Genomic DNA, 18,770 nt, shown 5'->3' with positions numbered 1-18,770 from the left:
CAGCTGGGGGGAAGCAGCGGGGGAGGGACCCACCCCGGCGCCCCGGAGCCCGCGAGGCACCGGGGGCGAGACGAGGGGACCCTCTCCAAGCCCACAGGCAACCCCGGAGGAAGCGCGAGACGAACCGCCACCCTGGGCGCTCGAAGGCGAGGGCGCGCCTGGCACCGCGGCGGGATCGAGGGACGATCCGTCCTCTACCACGGCCAACGGCGAGGGCGAGCGGAGCGGCGAAAACCTCGGCGGGAAGCCGGGGACGGCGGAGAGGCTCGACGCGTTGGAGGAAGGGATGCAGGCGGTGCGGCAGATGCTCCAACAGCTGACGGCGGCACAGGGACTCTGCGACGGAGGCGGCGCAGAGGCACCCCCGGTCGAAAGGAGGCAGGGCGAGCGGGGCGGCGGTGACGGCGGAACCCGACCCAAGGAGCCCAACCGACGACCTGAGGCGCACCGGGAGGCGAGACGGGGCGGAGACCCAGCGGACGGCGGCGACCACGGCGGGACCCGACCCCAGGAGGCCACCCAACGAGCGGAGGCGCGCCCGGACGTGAGACGGCGGGACAACCTCGGCGGCGGCGGCGTCCGGCCCCAGGAGCCCACCCCACGACGGGAGATGCGCCAGGCTGAGAGGCGGAGGGACGACCCGGCGGGCGGCGACGGCGACGGCGGAGCCTGGATCCAGGAGCCCGACCGAGGGAGAACACCCCGCCCTCCCCCCCGAGCGATGGGACGACGACCTTGCGAGGAGCCCCAGAGAGAGGCACCAATGCCGCAAGAGAACCGGAGACACCCCGACCCGCAGCAGCTCCTGCAGAGCCCGAGGCACGACGCAGAGGGGGCCAGGAGCCAGACCAGGACACCCGCCAAAGACTTTGGCATAAAGTTCGATGGGGACCCCTCGAAACTCTCCTTCTTTTTGACTAACGCGAGGTACTACCTCGAAGAATGGGGTCCCTGCTTCAGAACTGAGCGGGGCAAAATCAATGCCCTGGCCATAAAATTAAAAGGACGGGCCGCCGATTGGTACGTCCAATTGTGCCAATCAGGCGCCCGGGCGCTGCAGGACAGCACTGAATTCCTGCAGGCACTAGAAAGGCACTTCAGGGACCCCCTGGAGCAAGAAAAGGCAAAAAGGGCGCTAGAGACACTTAAACAAAGCCCGCGCTCCGTGGCTGAGTATGCCATGGAGTTCCAAGCCCTAGCCGGAAAAGTGGACACTTGGTCTCAATCGACACTGATTGAGAAGTTCAAACATGGACTCAACTTAAATGTCCTCCGGTGGGCACTTGGCCGCGACAACCCCAGCTCCCTCACGGGGTGGATCCAGCTGGCAGCGGAAGCGGAGAACGCCCACGACACGTTCCTCCACGCAAGGAGGGAAACGCAACAGATGGAGACAGTGAGACCCCCACGCACCAACGCAAGGCAGGTGAGGGCGAGACCCCAACCTTGGAAGGAGGAACGGGACAGACGCTTCGCAAAAGGGCAATGCTTCACGTGCGGCAGGGAAGATCACAAAGCAGCCGCATGCCCCAAAACGACGCCCAGAGAGAGCCCAAGGAGGGCACAAACAGCACCAACCCCAGCGCCAAGAAAGCGACCAGCAGCAAAGGGGGAGTACCGACGCAGACACGGCCCCTACAGTTCAGAGGAGGAGGAAAGCAACCCCGATGAGGCGGCGGGAAACGACAACCACCTGGCCTAAGGGGCGCCGAAGGACAGGTGGAGGACACTGACAGGCGCTTCGACAAAGGGGTGAGTGAGGAATGCCCCACCCTCTACGTCCGTGTCACCCTCACCCATAGAAATAAAACCGAAAAGGTCTGGGCACTCATTGATTCGGGTTGCTCCAAAAGCCTCATGCACCCTGACCTGGCAGCCGCACTCGACCTCCGCTGCTATCCACTTCAGCACCACCTGGTGTTCTCGCAGCTCGATGGATCTGCAGCGGGAGGGGGCCCGGTCACCCAATACACCGGAGAAACCGCGCTACGGCTCGGCAGCCACGAGGAAAAATTGGCTTTCATCGTGGCACCGGTGGGGCAACCCCGACTCATACTGGGGATCCCATGGCTCGTGCAGCAAAACCCAGTCATCAACTGGAGAACCAGAGAGATTAAGTTTGCTGACGGGCGTTACCAAGCACCTTCAGGGAACAGGGTTCCCCGAGCAGCCATGGGGGGGGCGACGACGACTGTGGAACACAGAGAGACAGCACTGCCAGAGGGACTGCCGACCAAATACGGGGATTTCGCCGACGTTTTCGGTGAGAAAGAGGCGGACAAACTCCCCCCCCACAGAAAGACGGACTGCACCATTGAACTGGTCCCGGGGGTACCCCTACCAAAACCAAAAATATATGCTATGACCCAGCGAGAGCTAGCTGCATTAAGGGACTTCATAGACAAAAACCTGGCGAGAGGTTTTATCGAGCCAGCAAACTCTCCAGTGGGAGCGCCAGTCCTCTTTCGCGAGAAAAAGGACGGGGCATTGCGGCTCTGTACAGACTACCGCGGATTAAACGCAGCAAGCATTTCAAATAAATACCCCTTACCCTTAATAAAGGACATTTTGTCCCACTTGGTAAAGGGTAAGGTATTCTCCAAACTGGACATAAGGGAAGCCTATTACCGCATACGGATACGGGAGGGGGATGAGTGGAAGACTGCTTTCAATTGCCCATTGGGGGCGTTTCAATATAAAGTACTCCCATTCGGATTGGCAGGAGCACCGGGGGTATTCATGCAGTTAATTAATGAGGTCCTGCGTGACCACCTTTTTAAGGGGGTTTTGGTTTACCTGGATGATGTATTGATCTACACAGAAACAGAACGTGAGCACGAACGCTTGGTAAAAGACGTGCTCAAGAAACTTCGCAAGGCAGAGCTGTTTGTAAAGCTCTCCAAGTGCGAGTTTCACAAAAAACAAATTGACTACCTAGGGTATAGGATTTCTGCTAAAGGGATAGAAATGGACCCCAGCAAGGTCCAAGCCATCCTGGCGTGGGAACGCCCACGCACGAGGAGACAGCTGCAAAGCCTCCTGGGATTCACTAATTTCTACAGGGGGTTCACGCCCAGGCTGGCAGAGACTATATTGCCCCTAACTAACCTGCTAAAGACTAAGGGCTTGGGGGACACGCGCAAATCGAGGAACCCGGGGGCGCTACTGAATTGGACAGCTGACTGTCAAACGGCTTTCGAGAGACTGAAAACCCTCTTCACAGCTGAGCCAGTGTTACAACACCCCGACCCCACCAAGCCTTTTGTGGTGCAGGCAGATGCCTCCGACTTTTCCATCGGAGCCATCCTGCTCCAAAAGGACTCCGACAACCACCTAAAGCCCTGCGCCTACCTTTCCCGCAAATTCTCCGAAACGGAGCGGAGATGGCACGTATGGGAAAAGGAGGCGTTTGCAGTGAAGACAGCCTTGGAAACGTGGCGACACCTGCTGGAGGGGGCCTCCTGCCCCTTCGAGGTCTGGACGGACCACAAGAACCTGGAGGCACTCAGCACACCAAAACGACTCAGCCCGAAGCAGGTGCGATGGGCTCAGTTTTTCAGCCGGTTCAATTTCACGCTGAAATTCATACCGGGCAAGAAAAACTTCTTGGCAGACGCCCTTTCCCGACGGCCACAGGACGACACGCAAGCCTCCGACATCGTAGGAACAGTATGGACCGAGAAACAGCTCGGCTGCCCAGCTGTCACGCGGAGCCAGACAAGGAATCAGCGCACGCCAGCACGAACGGCGGGGAGCGAGCGGAGCCGACGCTCAATTTCACCGAACTGGCAACAAAGACTCACACAAGCACTACAGCAAGATACATGGTTGCAGAATAACCAACAACATGTATCTTTCAAAGACAACATCGCCTGGAAAGAGAAAGCCTTGTACGTGCCCGAATCACTGCGGGGGGAAATCTTACACAGAGCGCACGATGACAAATCTGCAGGGCATTTTGGGTTTGTAAAAACCCTCCACCTAACGAGGAGGCAATTTTGGTGGCCAAACCTCAGAAAGGACGTAAAAGACTACGTAGGCAACTGCCCCATATGTGCCACCACCAAACGTAAAGGAGGGAAACCCCACGGGCTGCTACAGGCGGTAGCCAGCCCCTCCCGGCCATGGGAAGAAATTTCCATGGATTTCATTGTGGACCTCCCACCCAGCCAAAGAAAAACTGTGATATGGGTGGTAAAAGACTATTTCTCGAAACAAGCACACTTCATCCCGTGCGCAACCATCCCCTCCGCACAGCAGCTGGCACGTTTATTCCTAACACACATATACAGGATCCACGGCGCCCCCTACAGGTTGGTGACCGACAGAGGAACACAATTCACGTCAAAGTTTTGGCGGGAATTTTTAAAACTAATCGGAACCAAGCAAGCACTGTCCACTGCGTGGCATCCAAACACAGACGGATCAACAGAGATCCTAAACTCAACACTTGAACAGTTCCTGAGGGCATTCATAAATTATCAACAGGACAACTGGGTAGACCTACTACCTTTTGCAGAGGTGGCCTATAATAACGCGGTACACCAGAGCACTGGCCACACCCCTTTTAAGGTGGTCTATGGAAGGGACTTTGTACCGATACCAGAATTGCCGCAACCTGAAACCCTGCCCTGCTCACCAGACGATTGGGCGGCACAGCTGGCAACAACCTGGCCTATCATTCAAACGGCCCTAGCAGACGCACAAACAACGTACAAAAAATATGCGGACAACCACAGGGCGGAGGCACCGAACTACAAAGTGGGAGATAGGGTCTACCTCTCCACTAAGTTCATAAAGACCTCGCAACCCTCGAAGAAATTGGCACCGAAATTCATCGGACCTTTTAAAATCATACAGGTAATCAACCCAGTTACGTTCAAATTGGAACTGCCTTACAATTTGAGACGGGTCCACCCAGTGTTTCACTGTGCACTACTGAAACCAACGAGCACATCCAAATGGCATACGGAAGAACCTCCACCCCCACCCATAATGATAGACAACCAACAACATTTTGAAGTAAAAGAAATACTGGACTCAAGAAAGCAAAGAGGAACACTCCAATACCTCGTGAGATGGAAACATTTCTCACACCCAGAGTGGGTCCAGGCACGACACGTCATGGCTAGACAACTAACAAGACAGTTCCATGAGGCATACCCAGAGAAACCAGCACCATAGAACATCTTTGGGGGGGCAGCATGTCATGACCTCGTTGCAAGGCACAAAGAGCCTCACAACGTGGATCATGATCATTAAGGAAAAGGGGGAAGAAGATAATCCAATCAGGGATTAAAACAAGCACCCAAAGACACCCACACCCATGATCCCATCAACACCTGAAAAGAGGGACGTCAGAGGGGTGAAGATAAGGAGCACATGGTGCCCCGGAGAACTCAACCGTTGCAGGAAGACAAAGAGGACACCGGGGAAAACGCCCACGCAGCCATCAAGGATCCCATCAAGAGGGATCGGGGCATTGAGGGGTGGGGAAGCCCGGGGCAATACAGGAGGGTATAAAAGGGGCACCCCCACACTACCTACCCCGTTCCCGTTTTTCGATCTGTCAGCTATCATTCCAATAAACCAGAAATCCTTAATACCCATTAAGTGAGTCTGTGTCTTATTGCGAAGAGAGGCTGGCCCTGACAACATACTGTATTCCTTTTTCACTCTGCAACAAAATATAATCATCGCTGTTGGTGTTTGTGGAGGGTGCCTCCTCTCTCAGAAGCATGCAAAGATAATGTCTCAGAAATGGAAGGCGCAGGGGTGTCCACAGGGGAAGTCAAAAAAGTCAAGATGGTGGTGATGGCTGTGGGATTGAAGTTCTGCCCTTTTTACATGCAGCGGGGCAACCCAGTGGTATTCCGGATCACGCTTGGACTGGTGGCACGCTGGATTCGCTATCCAAGGGTCCAACATTTAGTGCTTAACTGGAAAAGGATAAACTCCCTTGAGCTGAGCTTGACTCCTGATGCATTCCTGAAGTCCATATGATTTTCTAGGCATCAATACCAGAGTGTTTTGCCCTGGCCTATTTCTGGTGGTGGCCTCCCATCCATGTACTAACCAGAAGTCCCAGTCCTGCTTACATTTTGAGCTCAGCCATGGTCACTCGGTGCTGCCCCCTGAAGTGAAGCCTCCAGGTGCCTTTCCCCACCACAAGACTGAAGTGGTTTGCTATGCGACCTCCTGGTTTGTTGTTTTTTTTTCCACTTCCCAACCTAGCCTTCACTTTGAGGATGATGATGATGATGATGGCTGTGTTCTTTCTTAAAGGATTCTTAAGAAAGAGCCCAGGATAAGTTGCAATTCAGAACTCATAGCTGTTCTAGACAAAGCCCATTTCCAGTCCTCCATTTTGTTTCCTGGGGTTTCCTAATGGTCTCCCATCCAAAAACTAACCAGGTTCAACCCTGCTTTGCTTTTCAAGATCAGCCAGTGTTGAAGGCGTTCCTCTCCTCAGCCCCTTCCTCTGCCTGTCTGCTGCAATGTCTCCCAGGGCCTGTACAATGATGATGATGATGGTATTTGTAGTCCACTTTACAGCACTGAAGTAGATTTCTAGGTGGTCTCCCATCTATTTCCCTAACCTAGTCTAACCCAGTTGGCTTTTCAGGATCAACCATGGTCAACTAGATTTTTTTTTTAATCGTATGGCATAGCAGTATTCATGCTGCTTTTCTTGCTGGGAAATCCTTGTGAGGTCCAGCAGCCAGATGTGTAGACTATTTAGCCGTGACAAGTCACGTTGCCCGGGGTGCACCATGAGGAGGCTAGTCAATGCAATGTAGAGTTAGGCTGAGAGAGAGGGACTGGCCCGAGGTCACCCAGCCGGCTTTCACAACTAAGGCAGGACTAGAACTCAGAGCCTCCTGGTTTCTAGCCCAGCACCTTAACCACTAGACCAAACTGGCTCTTGGTCAGCTGCCACCTGAGAACTTGCAAGGAAAGCTTGCAGAACTGTAACAGGGTGGGTTGTGGGTGGCTGCAGAGGAGAGATGACAGGCAGTTAATGGAGAGGACACTGAGGACTAGAGTGTTGAGCAGGATGGTGGCCCAGCAAGCAAAACAGCTATGCGCAGAGAAACCAGAGCACACAGGGAAGAGGAGAAAGAAAAGGCCAGAAAGGGATTTGGGGCGAGGGAGCAAATATGGTAAGTGAAAGTAAATGCAGATTCTCTCTCTCCTGGCAATTGGACCCACAGTTGGGAAGTCAGTAGGCATCTATCAGCAAGGGGCCTTTGTTCTCGCAGTCACCATGGGGACAGGATATTTAAAGGGGGGAAATCATTGCACTTCGCCACAAGGCGGTAGAAAACACCTCCCTAAAGACTAGAGACGGAGCTCACTGGTGGCACAAGCCAAAATCCTGACAGAACAGGGCTTTTCCCCCCAGAAGGCTACCTCACAAATCTGATTTTGCAAGACAGGAGTTTCCTTTCCAGTTACACAGCAGCAGCAGCGTGGCTGGCCCTGTAATGTGGTTCAGTCTGCTTTTCAGACCCTGCGCAAGAGGGTCTGAAAAGCAGAGAAAGAGAAAAAAAGAAGAGGGAGAAGAAAGGGAGGGAGGGAGGGAGGGGAAGGGAAAAGAGAAAGAGAAAAAAAGAAGAGGGAGAAGAAAGGGAGGGAGGGAGGGAGGGAGGGAGGGAGGGGAAGGAAGGAAGGAGAAAGGGAGGGAGGAAGGGAGGGAAAGGAAGGAAGGAAAAAGAGGGAGGGAGGGAGGGAGGGAGGGAGGGGGAGGAAGGGAGGAAGGAAGGAAGGAAGGAAGGAAGGAAGGAAGGAAGGAAGGAAGAAGAAACAGAGGGAGGGAGGGAAGGAAGGACAAATAGGGAGGGAGGGAGGGGAAGGAAGGAGAAAGGGAGGGAGGGAGGGAGGGAAAGGAAGGAAGGAAAAAGAGGGAGGGAGGGAGGGGAAGGAAGGAAGGAAGGAAGGAAGGAAGGAAGGAAGAAACAGAGGGAGGGAGGGAGGGAAGGACAAATAGGGAGGGAGGGAAGGAAGGAGAAACAGGGAAGGAAGAAAGGAAGAAAAAAGGGAGGGAGCCAGAGAAAGAGAGAGAGAGAGAAAGAGGGAAGGAAGGAAGGAAGGAAGGAAGGAAGGAAGGAAGGAAGGAAGGAAGGAAGGAAGGAAGGAAGGAAAGGCCAGTGCACATAAAGAGGAGGCAGGGCTTCAGTCACATCAGTCATCCTGACTTTCTGCAGCAGCCATCTTGACTTTTTTTACTGTCCTCCCCCGACCCTCCTGTTCCTAGCCAGCGCAGCCAAATCCTTCTGGGAGCCAAAGTCCTAACGCATGTGGAGGCCACCAGGCTGCTTTCAGACACTTGTCCAGGTGGGAGAGGAACCTGAATGACAGGCCCAGGTGCAGCGTTGCCGGGCGAGCGAGAAGCCAGGTGCACACTCGGCCTCTGAGCACGGCCCTCCTGCGGACAGCCCGACCTCGCCCGAGCACATGAGGGAATCGCCACGGGGCCGGCCCCGCCATCGGACAAGGCGCACGGAAGAGGCTTCTGGGCAAGACGGAGAGCCACGCGTGGCGTGCGCCTGGCTCTGCGCCTGGCTCTGCGCCTCTTGGCCTGGGTGGGACTGAGCGAGGCGAGCCCGTGGTCTGAACCGGTACGAAGAAGCGTGGGACCATAGCGCATCTCCCCTCTGCAGACAAGTCCATCTCCAGCTGAAAGGTTCAGGGAGCAAATGAAGGAAAATCTCCTCTCCTTCTGACTCTGGAAAGATGCCACCAGCCAGAGCAACCCAGAAGGAAAAAACCGCCTCTGGGGATCAGCATGCCGCTCCCCTTGGGGTGCTCCTTCCTCTGCCCAGACTTCATTTTTCAAACACACACACACACACACACACACCAGATATAAAAAGTGGGAGGTGGGCATGTTTCCAGCCTCATCTGTCTTTACAACAGCAGTTGAAAAAGTTCCTCTTGCAGTCCACATGAGGCGTACCAGTAGCAGGACCTCCATCAAAGGTGTTGTCCCCCCAACTTTGGTTTTTTTTATTTGTTTGGGGGGTTGGAAGGCACAAAATTGCAGAGGTTTAAGCCCCCAGCTTTACCTCTTAAAAGCGTCTCAACTCCACGTTTTCTCCAAATCAGGCCCACTCAGGATGCTTGGAAAATCCTGGCGTAGCTCTTCCCACCCCCCACTCCCTTTTATTATATTGTTATAAATCTTGATACAGTTATCAAGATATTGTTTCAATACAGTGATGTTAATCTGATACGATTAGAGAGCATTGATGTTCTATTATTTAGATAGCTTAAACTATGAAGAATAGAGAAAAGAAGGAAAAATTTCTATCAATATTAGTGACAGTTTAGGATGTCAATATTGCAAGCATAAGAATATTTGGCTTTTTTCATCCAAAGTTATATATAACCTTAAAAAAAGAACCACTGCAACTCACATCAGAGTATTGGTTATATGATAATGATCTCGATCTTAAGCTAATTACTTAATATTAAAATCTCCACTGTATTGTTACTATACACACACACACACACATATGTTGATAAAAGTAAAAAAAAATAGAAGCAAATTTAACAAAAGTTAAATAACCTAAAAAAATAGAAAAAAAGAAAGAAAAAGGAAAATAATAATAAGAAGAAGAAGAACTAATGGTTTCTGACTCTCCCCTTTTTATACATTGGCTAATTTGTGATATTTGTGGACATGGAGCCCCCCTTAAAAGCCAGACTGTAAATGCTTATATTTATCATTTATTTTATCATTTATTTATTTATTAATCAAATTTATCACCGCCCATCTCCCCAAAGGGACTCTGGGCGGTTTACAATAAAACATAAATAAAAATATAAAACTGTAAAGCAGTATAATACATAATACAATGAATATAATAAAAACCTCGATGGCTGGAAGTTCTTTATGATTTGCAGGCAGAGCAGGGTCCTGCTAAGAAACGAACCGTCCCCAGGAGTGCTGTGTGATGTGTGGCATGCATGGGCACCATTCTTGCCTGCCTTTAGTTAGACTTCTATTGTGTAAGTAAACTGTTAGTTTTGCCATTGCTGCCTATTCCTCAATTTTAAGTTCTCATTGGTGTAACTCTTGAGCTGATGGATGTTGCGCCCCACCGATTTACAAGAGTGTCAAAGGCATTCTTTGATCCCGGTAAAAATGGTGGGGGGTTGCAACTCAGAACAGTGTTCCTCAGCCTTGGCCACTTCAAGAATTCTGGGAGGCGAAGTCCACACACCTTGAAGTGGCCGAGGCTGAGAAACACTGACTTAGAGAATATTGCTGTGGTGGGAAGAAGTGGAAGGGAGCAACCTCAACAGTTTGCCTCTTGTTAAATGGGAGTTTTGGGACCAGCCACAGCAACACTGTTAGTCTGGCCAGGAATTAGGACTGAAATCTGAGAAAACTGAAAGCCACCTGGCTGGGAGACTGCCTTGGTTGCACTTATGGATGATCTCTGGCAGGAACGGGATGGAGGGAGTGCATCCATCCTGGCTTTCCTTGACTTCTCAGCGGCTTTCGATACCATCAACCATGGCATGTATGTATGTATGTATGTATGTATGTATGTATGTATGTATCTATCTATCTATCTATCTATCTATCTATCTATCTATCTATCTATCTATCTATCTATCTAATTTATCCCTGCCCATCTCCTCCCGTCGGGGCCTCTGGGCGGTTTACAACAAGCGATTAAAACCATCACAATAATACAAAAAATAAAATACAGTAAAAATACTATAAATAGAAATAAAAAATAAAGAATAAAAAATCCTTCTGGGGCGGCTCAGGGGGTTGGGGGTGGGTGGTGTAGTTCTGCGCTGGTTCACCTCCTTCCTCCAGGGCCAGTCCCAGTCGGTGGTGATAGGAGAGGAGAGATCCAGCCCTCGACCCCTCCATTGTGGGGTGCCGCAGGGTTCGGTCCTCTCTCCTCTTCAACATCTACATGAAACCGCTGGTTGAGATCATCCGTCACCATGGGATGAGGTATCATCAATATGCTGATGATACCCAATTATACATCTCCATCCTGGGTGAAGTAAGTGATGCGGTCACTGCCCTCTCTCAGTGCCTGGGGGCTGTGGGGGTCTGGATGGGGAACAACAGGCTTCAACTGAACCCTGGTAAGACAGAGTCGCTGTGGACTGATGGCCCCTCGGGTTCCAGGAAATTGTCATCTTTGGTTCTGGATGGGGTGGCACTGCCCCATTTGGAACCAGTGCGGAACCTGGGGGTCCTCCTGGACTCGCGACTCCTGCTCAAAGAGCAGGTGGCAGTCGCGGCCAGGAGGGCCTTTGCACATCTCCGGGTGGTGCGCCAGCTACGCCCATTCCTGGATCGAGATGCCCTCCGAACAGTCACTCATGCCCTTGTCATCTCCCATATAGACTACTGCAATGCGCTCTACATGGGGCTACCCTTGAAGAGCATCCGGAAGCTTCAGCTGGTCCAGAATGCGGCTGCATGGACAATTACCGGTGCTGTAAAATCAGCCCGTGTCACACCACTGTTACACAAGCTGCATTGGGTACCTGTTTGCTTCCGGGTCCAATTCAAGGTGATGGTTATCACCTTTAAAGCCCTACATGGCTTGGGGCCAGGGTACCTGAGGGACCGTCTCATCCCCATAACGTCGACCTGTCCCACCCGGTCAGGCAGGGAGGGCATGCTACGGACCCCGTCAGCAAAGGAATTTCATCTAGCGGGGTCCAGGAGGTGGGCCTTTTCTGCAGTGGCGCCCGCCCTTTGGAACACCTTGCCCCTGGAGTTGAGACGGGTTTCCTCGCTTTCGGACTTCCGGAAGAAACTGAAGACCTGGTTCTGCCGCCTTGCTTGGGAGGGGGAAAGCGATAGCTCCACCTGGGGATGGCTGGCGCCATAGCACCCCTCAGTGATTGTGTTCCACCTCCACTTGGATTTTACATTTGTTTTTATGTATATTTTTATGTGGCTATGTTTTTAATGCTATTTATGGTAAACCGCCCAGAGGCCCCCATTGGGGGAGATGGGCGGTGATATAAATTTAATAAATAAATAAATAAATAAATAAATAAAATGTGTAAATTCAGTAACTAGGTGAATGTGGACACAGTCTTATTGCAGATTAGATAGCAACCTAGGAACAATATTTTAACCTGATATAATTTATTAAGATGTGGTAATGTGTCCAGTAATCCAAGATTGCTATCCTACTTTGACCCACTAGGTGGCAGTACCTAGCCAACCTTGGTCAAACATGGAAAAGTAAAGCAGGATTCAATCCAGTCAGTAGTTGGATGGGAGATAATCAGGAGATCCCAGGGCTGTAAACTAAACTGGGAAGTTGAGAAAACAGCCTGCAAAAGGCAATGGCAATACACCTATCTACGTGTTGCCAAGAAAAGTGCATAAATGTGTCTCTGTAACCACCAAAGGAGATTTTCCCTATCCTGCTTCATTAGGCCTCGACCCTCTGCTATTCCACCCCATTCTGTTGGGGTTTCTTATTTCTTTTATAAGTCTTTTAGTCTGGGAAATCCTTGTTCTTCATAAAAACAAAAACAAAAACCCTAAACTGCCCAGAGTCATTTTGAGATGGGCGGTATAAAAATACAACAGATAAATAAATAAATATTTTAAAATACCATACATTCAGAAGGTGCTCTACAAATAAAAATACAGCGATTTATGATGTGCAAGCAGGTGACCTTTATCAAACTGACTGACATTAAATACATACACAAATGCTATAAATAGAAACAGTATTTTTTAGAATGCATGATCCACCGCAATTATCGACTAAGATCATCATATGGGCTCCCCGGGGCAAAATCCCTCCATCCCAGCTGCCTCTTTCGCCTTCTGGCACGGAGCCCTCCTTACCTGCAGCCTCCTCACCTGTCCTCCCCGGAGATGCTCAGCCCTTCTGAAATTCTCCCCTTTGCAACGGCTCCGGCAGGGGGCTACCTCGCGCAAGTCAAAGCCTCCCGACCCACCTTAAAACTACCAATCCCATCTGTCCCTGAGCGTGCATTTTGATCGCGAGCCTTTGAGGGCACGCCGGGAATTGTAGTCCATCTGAAAGCAAGCAGCGGGACTGGGCAAGAGAGGGCGCTTGCGCAATCGAATCCCAACGAATGAATTTCCCCCCTCGGTCATTGTACTAGATTTCCCATGAAGCTCCGCGACAGGAGTGCCACTGGGGAAACCGGGGCGAGCGGCGAGCGGCATGACGGGAGCTGTAGGCTTCGAGTTGTGAGGAGAGAACCGTCATGGCGGCGGCCTTCCCCGCAGGCCCGAGGAAGCCCGGTAAAGCCGGGCGGGCTCCGGAGGCGGCCTCGCCGCTGCAGTACAGCCTCCTGCTGGAGTACCTGGTGGGCGAAAAGCGCGGGCCGAGGCCGGATTTCCCGCCGGGCGCCCTCGGGGGCTTCCCGGCGCCCGTCAAGAGCCCTGAGCAGAAGATGATCGAGCGCGCCATGGAGAGCTGCGCCTTCAAGGCGGCGCTGGCCTGCGTCGGGGGTGGGTGTTTCGGAGGGCCTTTAAGGCAGGCTCGCCCTTCACACTGGTGCGCCCCCCGGAGTCGCTGGGACTACAACTCCCATCGCCCCCGCCCCGGATTACCTGGCTGGCGCTGCGATGCTCCAGGCAGCCGCTAGGTGGCGACGGAGAGGGAGTTCGCCGTCCCTCTGCTGCCCGCTGGCGCCCGTGGGGAGATTGGCAGCTCAAGCGGGCAGCCCCGCCCCTGGACCGAGGGGTGGGCGGGGATGATGGGAGCTGTAGCCGCTTGCCCCTATGGAGAGGGCTGGGTTTGCTAGAAAATGTATTTTAACTATTTTATTATTTTATTTTATTTATTTTCATTCATTCATTGACTATTGGCCACCCAGCTCAAATGTTACCCCTATAGGCTTGCAACTCCAGTGAGTTAAACTGCAGAGCCCAGGAAGAAGGCAGGGGCAACCATTTTCGTAGGATTGCCGAGAAAAACTCATGGATGTGCCTGTAAAGTCGCCAGGGGTCACCCTCCGTTGGGGAGAAAAAGCTTTATTTTGTCTGAAAGTCCAGGTGTACCTTACAGGTAGTCCTTGCTTAATGACCATAATTGGGACTGGAATTTTGGTTGCTAAGTGAAGCAGTCATGAAGTGAATCTGACCCAATTTTACAACCTTTTTGCAATGGTTGTTAAGCGAATCACTGCAGGCGTTAAGTGAACCATGTGGTTGTTAAGCGAATCATGCAGTTCCTCATTGATTTTGCTTGCCAGAAGCCATCTGAGAAGGTTGAAAATGGTGATCACGTGACCGCGGGACACTGCGACAGTCATAAGTCCGAACCATCACTAAACAAATAGTTGTTAAGTGAGGACTACCTGTACAGGGTTGTAGTATGGGGTGTGTACTTGCACATGGAGATTGTATATTAATTATCTGGTTTTATGCCGTGAGCTCAAGTTGATTTGGAGTCTGGCTGCGTCTAAGTCAAATTAATAATTATAATAATAAGCTGCAAGAAGAACCAGCTGATCAGTTCCCGTCCAAATCAAGGCTGACTGCTCTCTGGGGGCCAAGATCAGCAAGCCAAAACTCAAACACTCTGGGCATGTAATACGAAGAGATGATGGATTACATTAATTAAGTCAGTGTTGCTCAACCATGGCCACTTTAAGATGTGTGGACTTCAACTCCCAGAATTCCCAGCCAGCATCTACCTAATACCAAAATCAGCTTGGAGGTAGTTATCTAACTTTATTATGTAAAGATGGGAAGCTGAAATACATTGCTGGTGAAGGCAATAGCAACCTACACCCTTATCACTGCAAAAAAACCCCCAAACCCTACAGGAGCAGGGGTCCTGCTGAACTGAAAGGCATGTCTCTCTTTTTTTCTCCACCCACTCACGCACACACACAGGCAACACACACGCACTGTGTATGACAATCCTGTACAGTAAAGATAACATTAAGGCAAGGTTTTTGACCCCCATTTGGCGACCTCCAGAGATGCAGGGAGGGCTGTTCCCATCATTCTGGTCTTGGGCAGGTTCATTGACTGGCCTCCTTGTGACTCTGGTCTGGCAGGTTTTGTCCTGGGGGGTGCCTTTGGCGTGTTCACAGCTGGCATCGATACCAACGTGGGATTTGACCCTAAGGACCCGTACCGCACACCGACAGCCAGAGAAGTCTTGAAAGATATGGGGCAAAGGGGAATGTCGTACGCCAAAAACTTTGCCATTGTGGGTGCCATGTTCTCCTGCACTGAATGCCTGGTGGAATCTGTGAGTAACCTACTCGTTTTGATCGACTAAGTTCTTGTTTTGGCTCCTTTAAAGAAAGAAGAGGAAAGGTAGCACTAATGGACGGCTGCCTCTGTCCTTCTGTGTCCTGGGGACCAGAGCTGCCCACATCCTGGTTTTAGAGCTCTTCTCTCCAGTAGCACCATCTGACTTTTGTCTGAGGCTAGAAGATAGGGATGCTCCACATAACACTGATTTTTTTTTAATGTAGGAAGCACATATGGGGTGTCTGAGAGACTCGCAAAGCAAATACAGCCATTAAAGTATCGTATACTTGGGAGCCGCTGACCGTCAAGAGTATCCCAGTCTCCAGCCTTTTAAAAGTTCAGAGCTCCTGTGTTGCTTTACCAGCTACGGAGACAGGCGTAGTCTCTGGTGCCACAATGAGACGATCGTTTTTATTTTTTTCACTGATTGTTTTTATATTATTAGCATAAATTGCTGCAGTGTTATTACATAGCATAATCAGTGTAATACGCATTAGTTTTAAGAGCATCCTTGCGGCCCCCCCTTATTTCACCCCCTGGATTTATTTCCTCTTTCGTGTGCCACTCAGAAGCCCAGAGCCTTTCCCCAGGCTGACCCTTCCTTCCCTGCCTTTCCCCGGGGAGTGTCCTAGCATCTCTGGAGAACGCCAGGTGGGGGCGAGCCGTGAAAGCCGCCCGGCTGTTTAGAGGAGATGCTAGACGTGGAGCTGCCTGTGGGTGGCCTTGACGGACGGTTTCTTGCCTTTCAGTACCGAGGCAAATCCGACTGGAAAAACAGCGTCACGAGCGGATGCATTACTGGCGGGGCCATTGGCTTTAGAGGTGAGCGCTGCCCTCCAGCAGTTGGAGGGGCGCCGGGGCACATTCCGCGGTGGAGTTGGCGCCCGGCCATTCTCCCAAGAGGAAGCTGTACCTGGCACACAGCTGCAGCTGCCTCTGGCTGGAGCAGAGGGAGGGGAGAGGCTGCTCCGTGAGTCTCGGCCTGCCGGAACGTGGGCAGGGTGCCACCGATTCCTGGAGTTGCAGTCCAGGCATCTCCAGAGATTGCCAAGGTGGAGAAAACCAGTTTAACGTTACGCAGGGTTCAGACGGGGCCAGTGCCTCGTTGGCAGCGGAAATCTTTCCTTATTTTTTAAAGAGTGCTGGGCCAGCAGGGATGGTTGCTTAAAATCCCAAGCGCTGATCTTCCCTAAGCACATCAGACGACTCTCCGAGTAAGCTCTTTATGTTTAAAGTTCTTTGGGGAAACCCAGAGTGGTTTCTGAGCCCATTCCTGTCTTTCCTCAAAGAGCTGTTGCTTCCAGTTCTGCTGGGAGTACCCTTCCCTAGTAGGGTTTGGAAATGGTGGGTGAACCAGGCTACAGAGCAAACGTAAACCATGATGCTCCGAGATGCATGATCTAGCCTATCATTCAAAGTAATGGAATCCTGTAGAGGGCATTCAGATGGAACACGTTCGTGTTAGTGAAGAATGTTTTCTAGGATAACGATTCAGGCTTAGCTCAAGAAAGAACCTTGGCTGCAGACTTTAAGAGGCTGAACAGCCACCTCCCATGGATGATTTAGTTGGTTTTACTGGGCATCCTAGAGGATGATCCTCATGGCCTCTTCCAGCCCTACAACTTGGTGATACTGTTGGGCTGGCGGGGCCCAGAAGGAGAGCCTTTTCTGCTGTGGCACCCACCCTGTGGAACATCACCCCCCCCCCCCCGAGAATAGGTTGGTCCTGTCCCTGTTGGCCTTTCATAAGGCCTTGAAAACCTGGTTCTGTGCCTGAGCCTGGGGTCCCAGGCATGGGATAGAGCCCGTCTTCTGTCTGTGCGAATGACTGGCTAGCTCAGTGTCTCTCAACCTCACGAGCTTTAAGATGTGTGGACGTCAGCTCCCAAAATTCCCCAGCCAGCATGGGCTAGATAGTGCCTGGCTGCTATGTTTTATTTTTATTTTATATTGTGCATTATGTATTATATTGTAAGCTGCCTAGAGTCACGTAAAAGTGAGATGGGTGGCTACATAAATCGAATGAATAAATAATAACTAAATGAGTAACAGCCTTCTCCCCATTTCCTTGCAGCTGGCCTAAAAGCAGGGGTCCTTGGCTGTGGGGGCTTTGCTGCATTCTCTGCAGTGATTGACTATTATTTACAGTAGCAGCTGGGGCCAACAATAAGGACTGTCTGATGTCAGCTGGGGAGGACAGCGGGCCCAGTTGGCTTCGTGGACACCCAGTGCTTACAGAAAGAGGTGGTGTGTCTGAGCCATGTCCTAGAAGAAGGTGGATGTGGACCCCGTCTGTGAGAATTCGAAGTCAGCCATTGTAGGAGAAGAACCACGGAGGATCCCGATGTATTCTCCTGAGATCTTCTGCTGAGATCTGTGAATCGAGCTGCTATTACATTATATCAGCGTTTACTACCAAGAGAGAATTACAGTTTTGCCACTACGTGTTTGGATTAGGAAGAATGCAAATGCTGAATTTTTCCAGACACTGTGAAGTGACACCTACTAATAAAATGGGAACAAACTTTCAAAGTTTTAAGAGTTTTTGTAGCTAGTAGTTCACGGCGGAAATTCAGAGGCAAGCCAGGTGACTCTGATGGGGGTGACGGATCTAAAGCCAGCAGCCTCTATAGGGGCTGGAGTCAAAAAAGGCAAGATGGAGGATGTGACGTGATGCAAGCCCTTCCCGGCCCTGCCTTTTTTGGAATGTGACATATGCAGATACAAAAGGGATGGGGCTTGGTGTCATGATGTTGTTCCGCCATCTTACCTTCTTGACTCTCCCCACAGACGCTGCTGTCTATAGGTATTAGGGCTGAGACCTACAGGTAGTCCTCACTTAGTGACCATTCATTTAACAACCATTCGAAGTTACAGTGGTGCTGAAAAAAGTGACTTATGGCCGATCCTGGCGCTTGCAACCGTCGCAGCGTCTCCATGGTCATGTGATCAGAATTCAGGCACTTGGCAACCAGCTTGCACTTAGACAATTGCAGCATCCTGGGGTCACGTGATGGCCATTTGTGACCTGCTCAGCTGGCTTCTGACTAAGTCAATGGGGGAAGCCAGACTTGCTTAAAGACGGCATGATTCGCTTAATGACCACGGTGATTTGCCGAATGACTGCAGCAAAAAAGGTCATAAAGTCAGGTGTGACTCAACAACCGCATTGCTTAGCAATGGAAGTTCCAGTCCCAATATTGGTCATTAAGTGAGGACTACCTGTAAATGGAGCTTGCTTGCTCCCGGGCAGCATCCACGTTTGATTACCCGGGGAGGAGAGCTGGTGCTTCGGCTTCTGGGACCTTCGCGGTCCACCGCTGAAAGCAAGGCGCGGGGCTGGATTCCGAGCTGGCCAGGCTGGGGTTGACCTCTTGGCCACAAGTGGTGCCGAGCTGGCAAGGCAGCGCGGGCGGAGGCTCCAGCTTTGCAGACCGGGACTTCCCCATCGTGCGTTCTTGGGCCCCAGTGGGGGCGAAGGGGGCGTCCCCAGGGACTGGCAGTCCCCCCCCACCCC

The 18,770-nt window shown here is 51.6% G+C and overlaps 2 protein-coding genes across 2 annotated transcripts in view; one reads left to right on the top strand and one right to left on the bottom strand.

The window, feature by feature from the left end:
• Positions 1–18,770, bottom strand: part of LOC134491927 (active breakpoint cluster region-related protein-like) — a 171,760-nt gene that overhangs the window by 17,725 nt on the left and 135,265 nt on the right. The gene's annotated exons all lie outside the window — the stretch shown is intronic.
• TIMM22 (translocase of inner mitochondrial membrane 22) lies at positions 13,177–17,785 on the top strand. Its single transcript, XM_063295512.1, has 4 exons — positions 13,177–13,492; positions 15,052–15,248; positions 16,003–16,075; positions 17,328–17,785. Exons 1-4 carry the CDS (start codon positions 13,246–13,248, stop codon positions 17,402–17,404), a joined length of 594 nt encoding a protein of 197 aa, XP_063151582.1. The 5' UTR covers positions 13,177–13,245; the 3' UTR covers positions 17,405–17,785.

The sequence above is a fragment of the Candoia aspera genome, chromosome 1 (genome assembly GCF_035149785.1).
Source record: "Candoia aspera isolate rCanAsp1 chromosome 1, rCanAsp1.hap2, whole genome shotgun sequence".
NCBI lineage: Eukaryota > Metazoa > Chordata > Lepidosauria > Squamata > Boidae > Candoia > Candoia aspera.
This window is presented reverse-complemented; position numbering and strand designations above follow the sequence as displayed.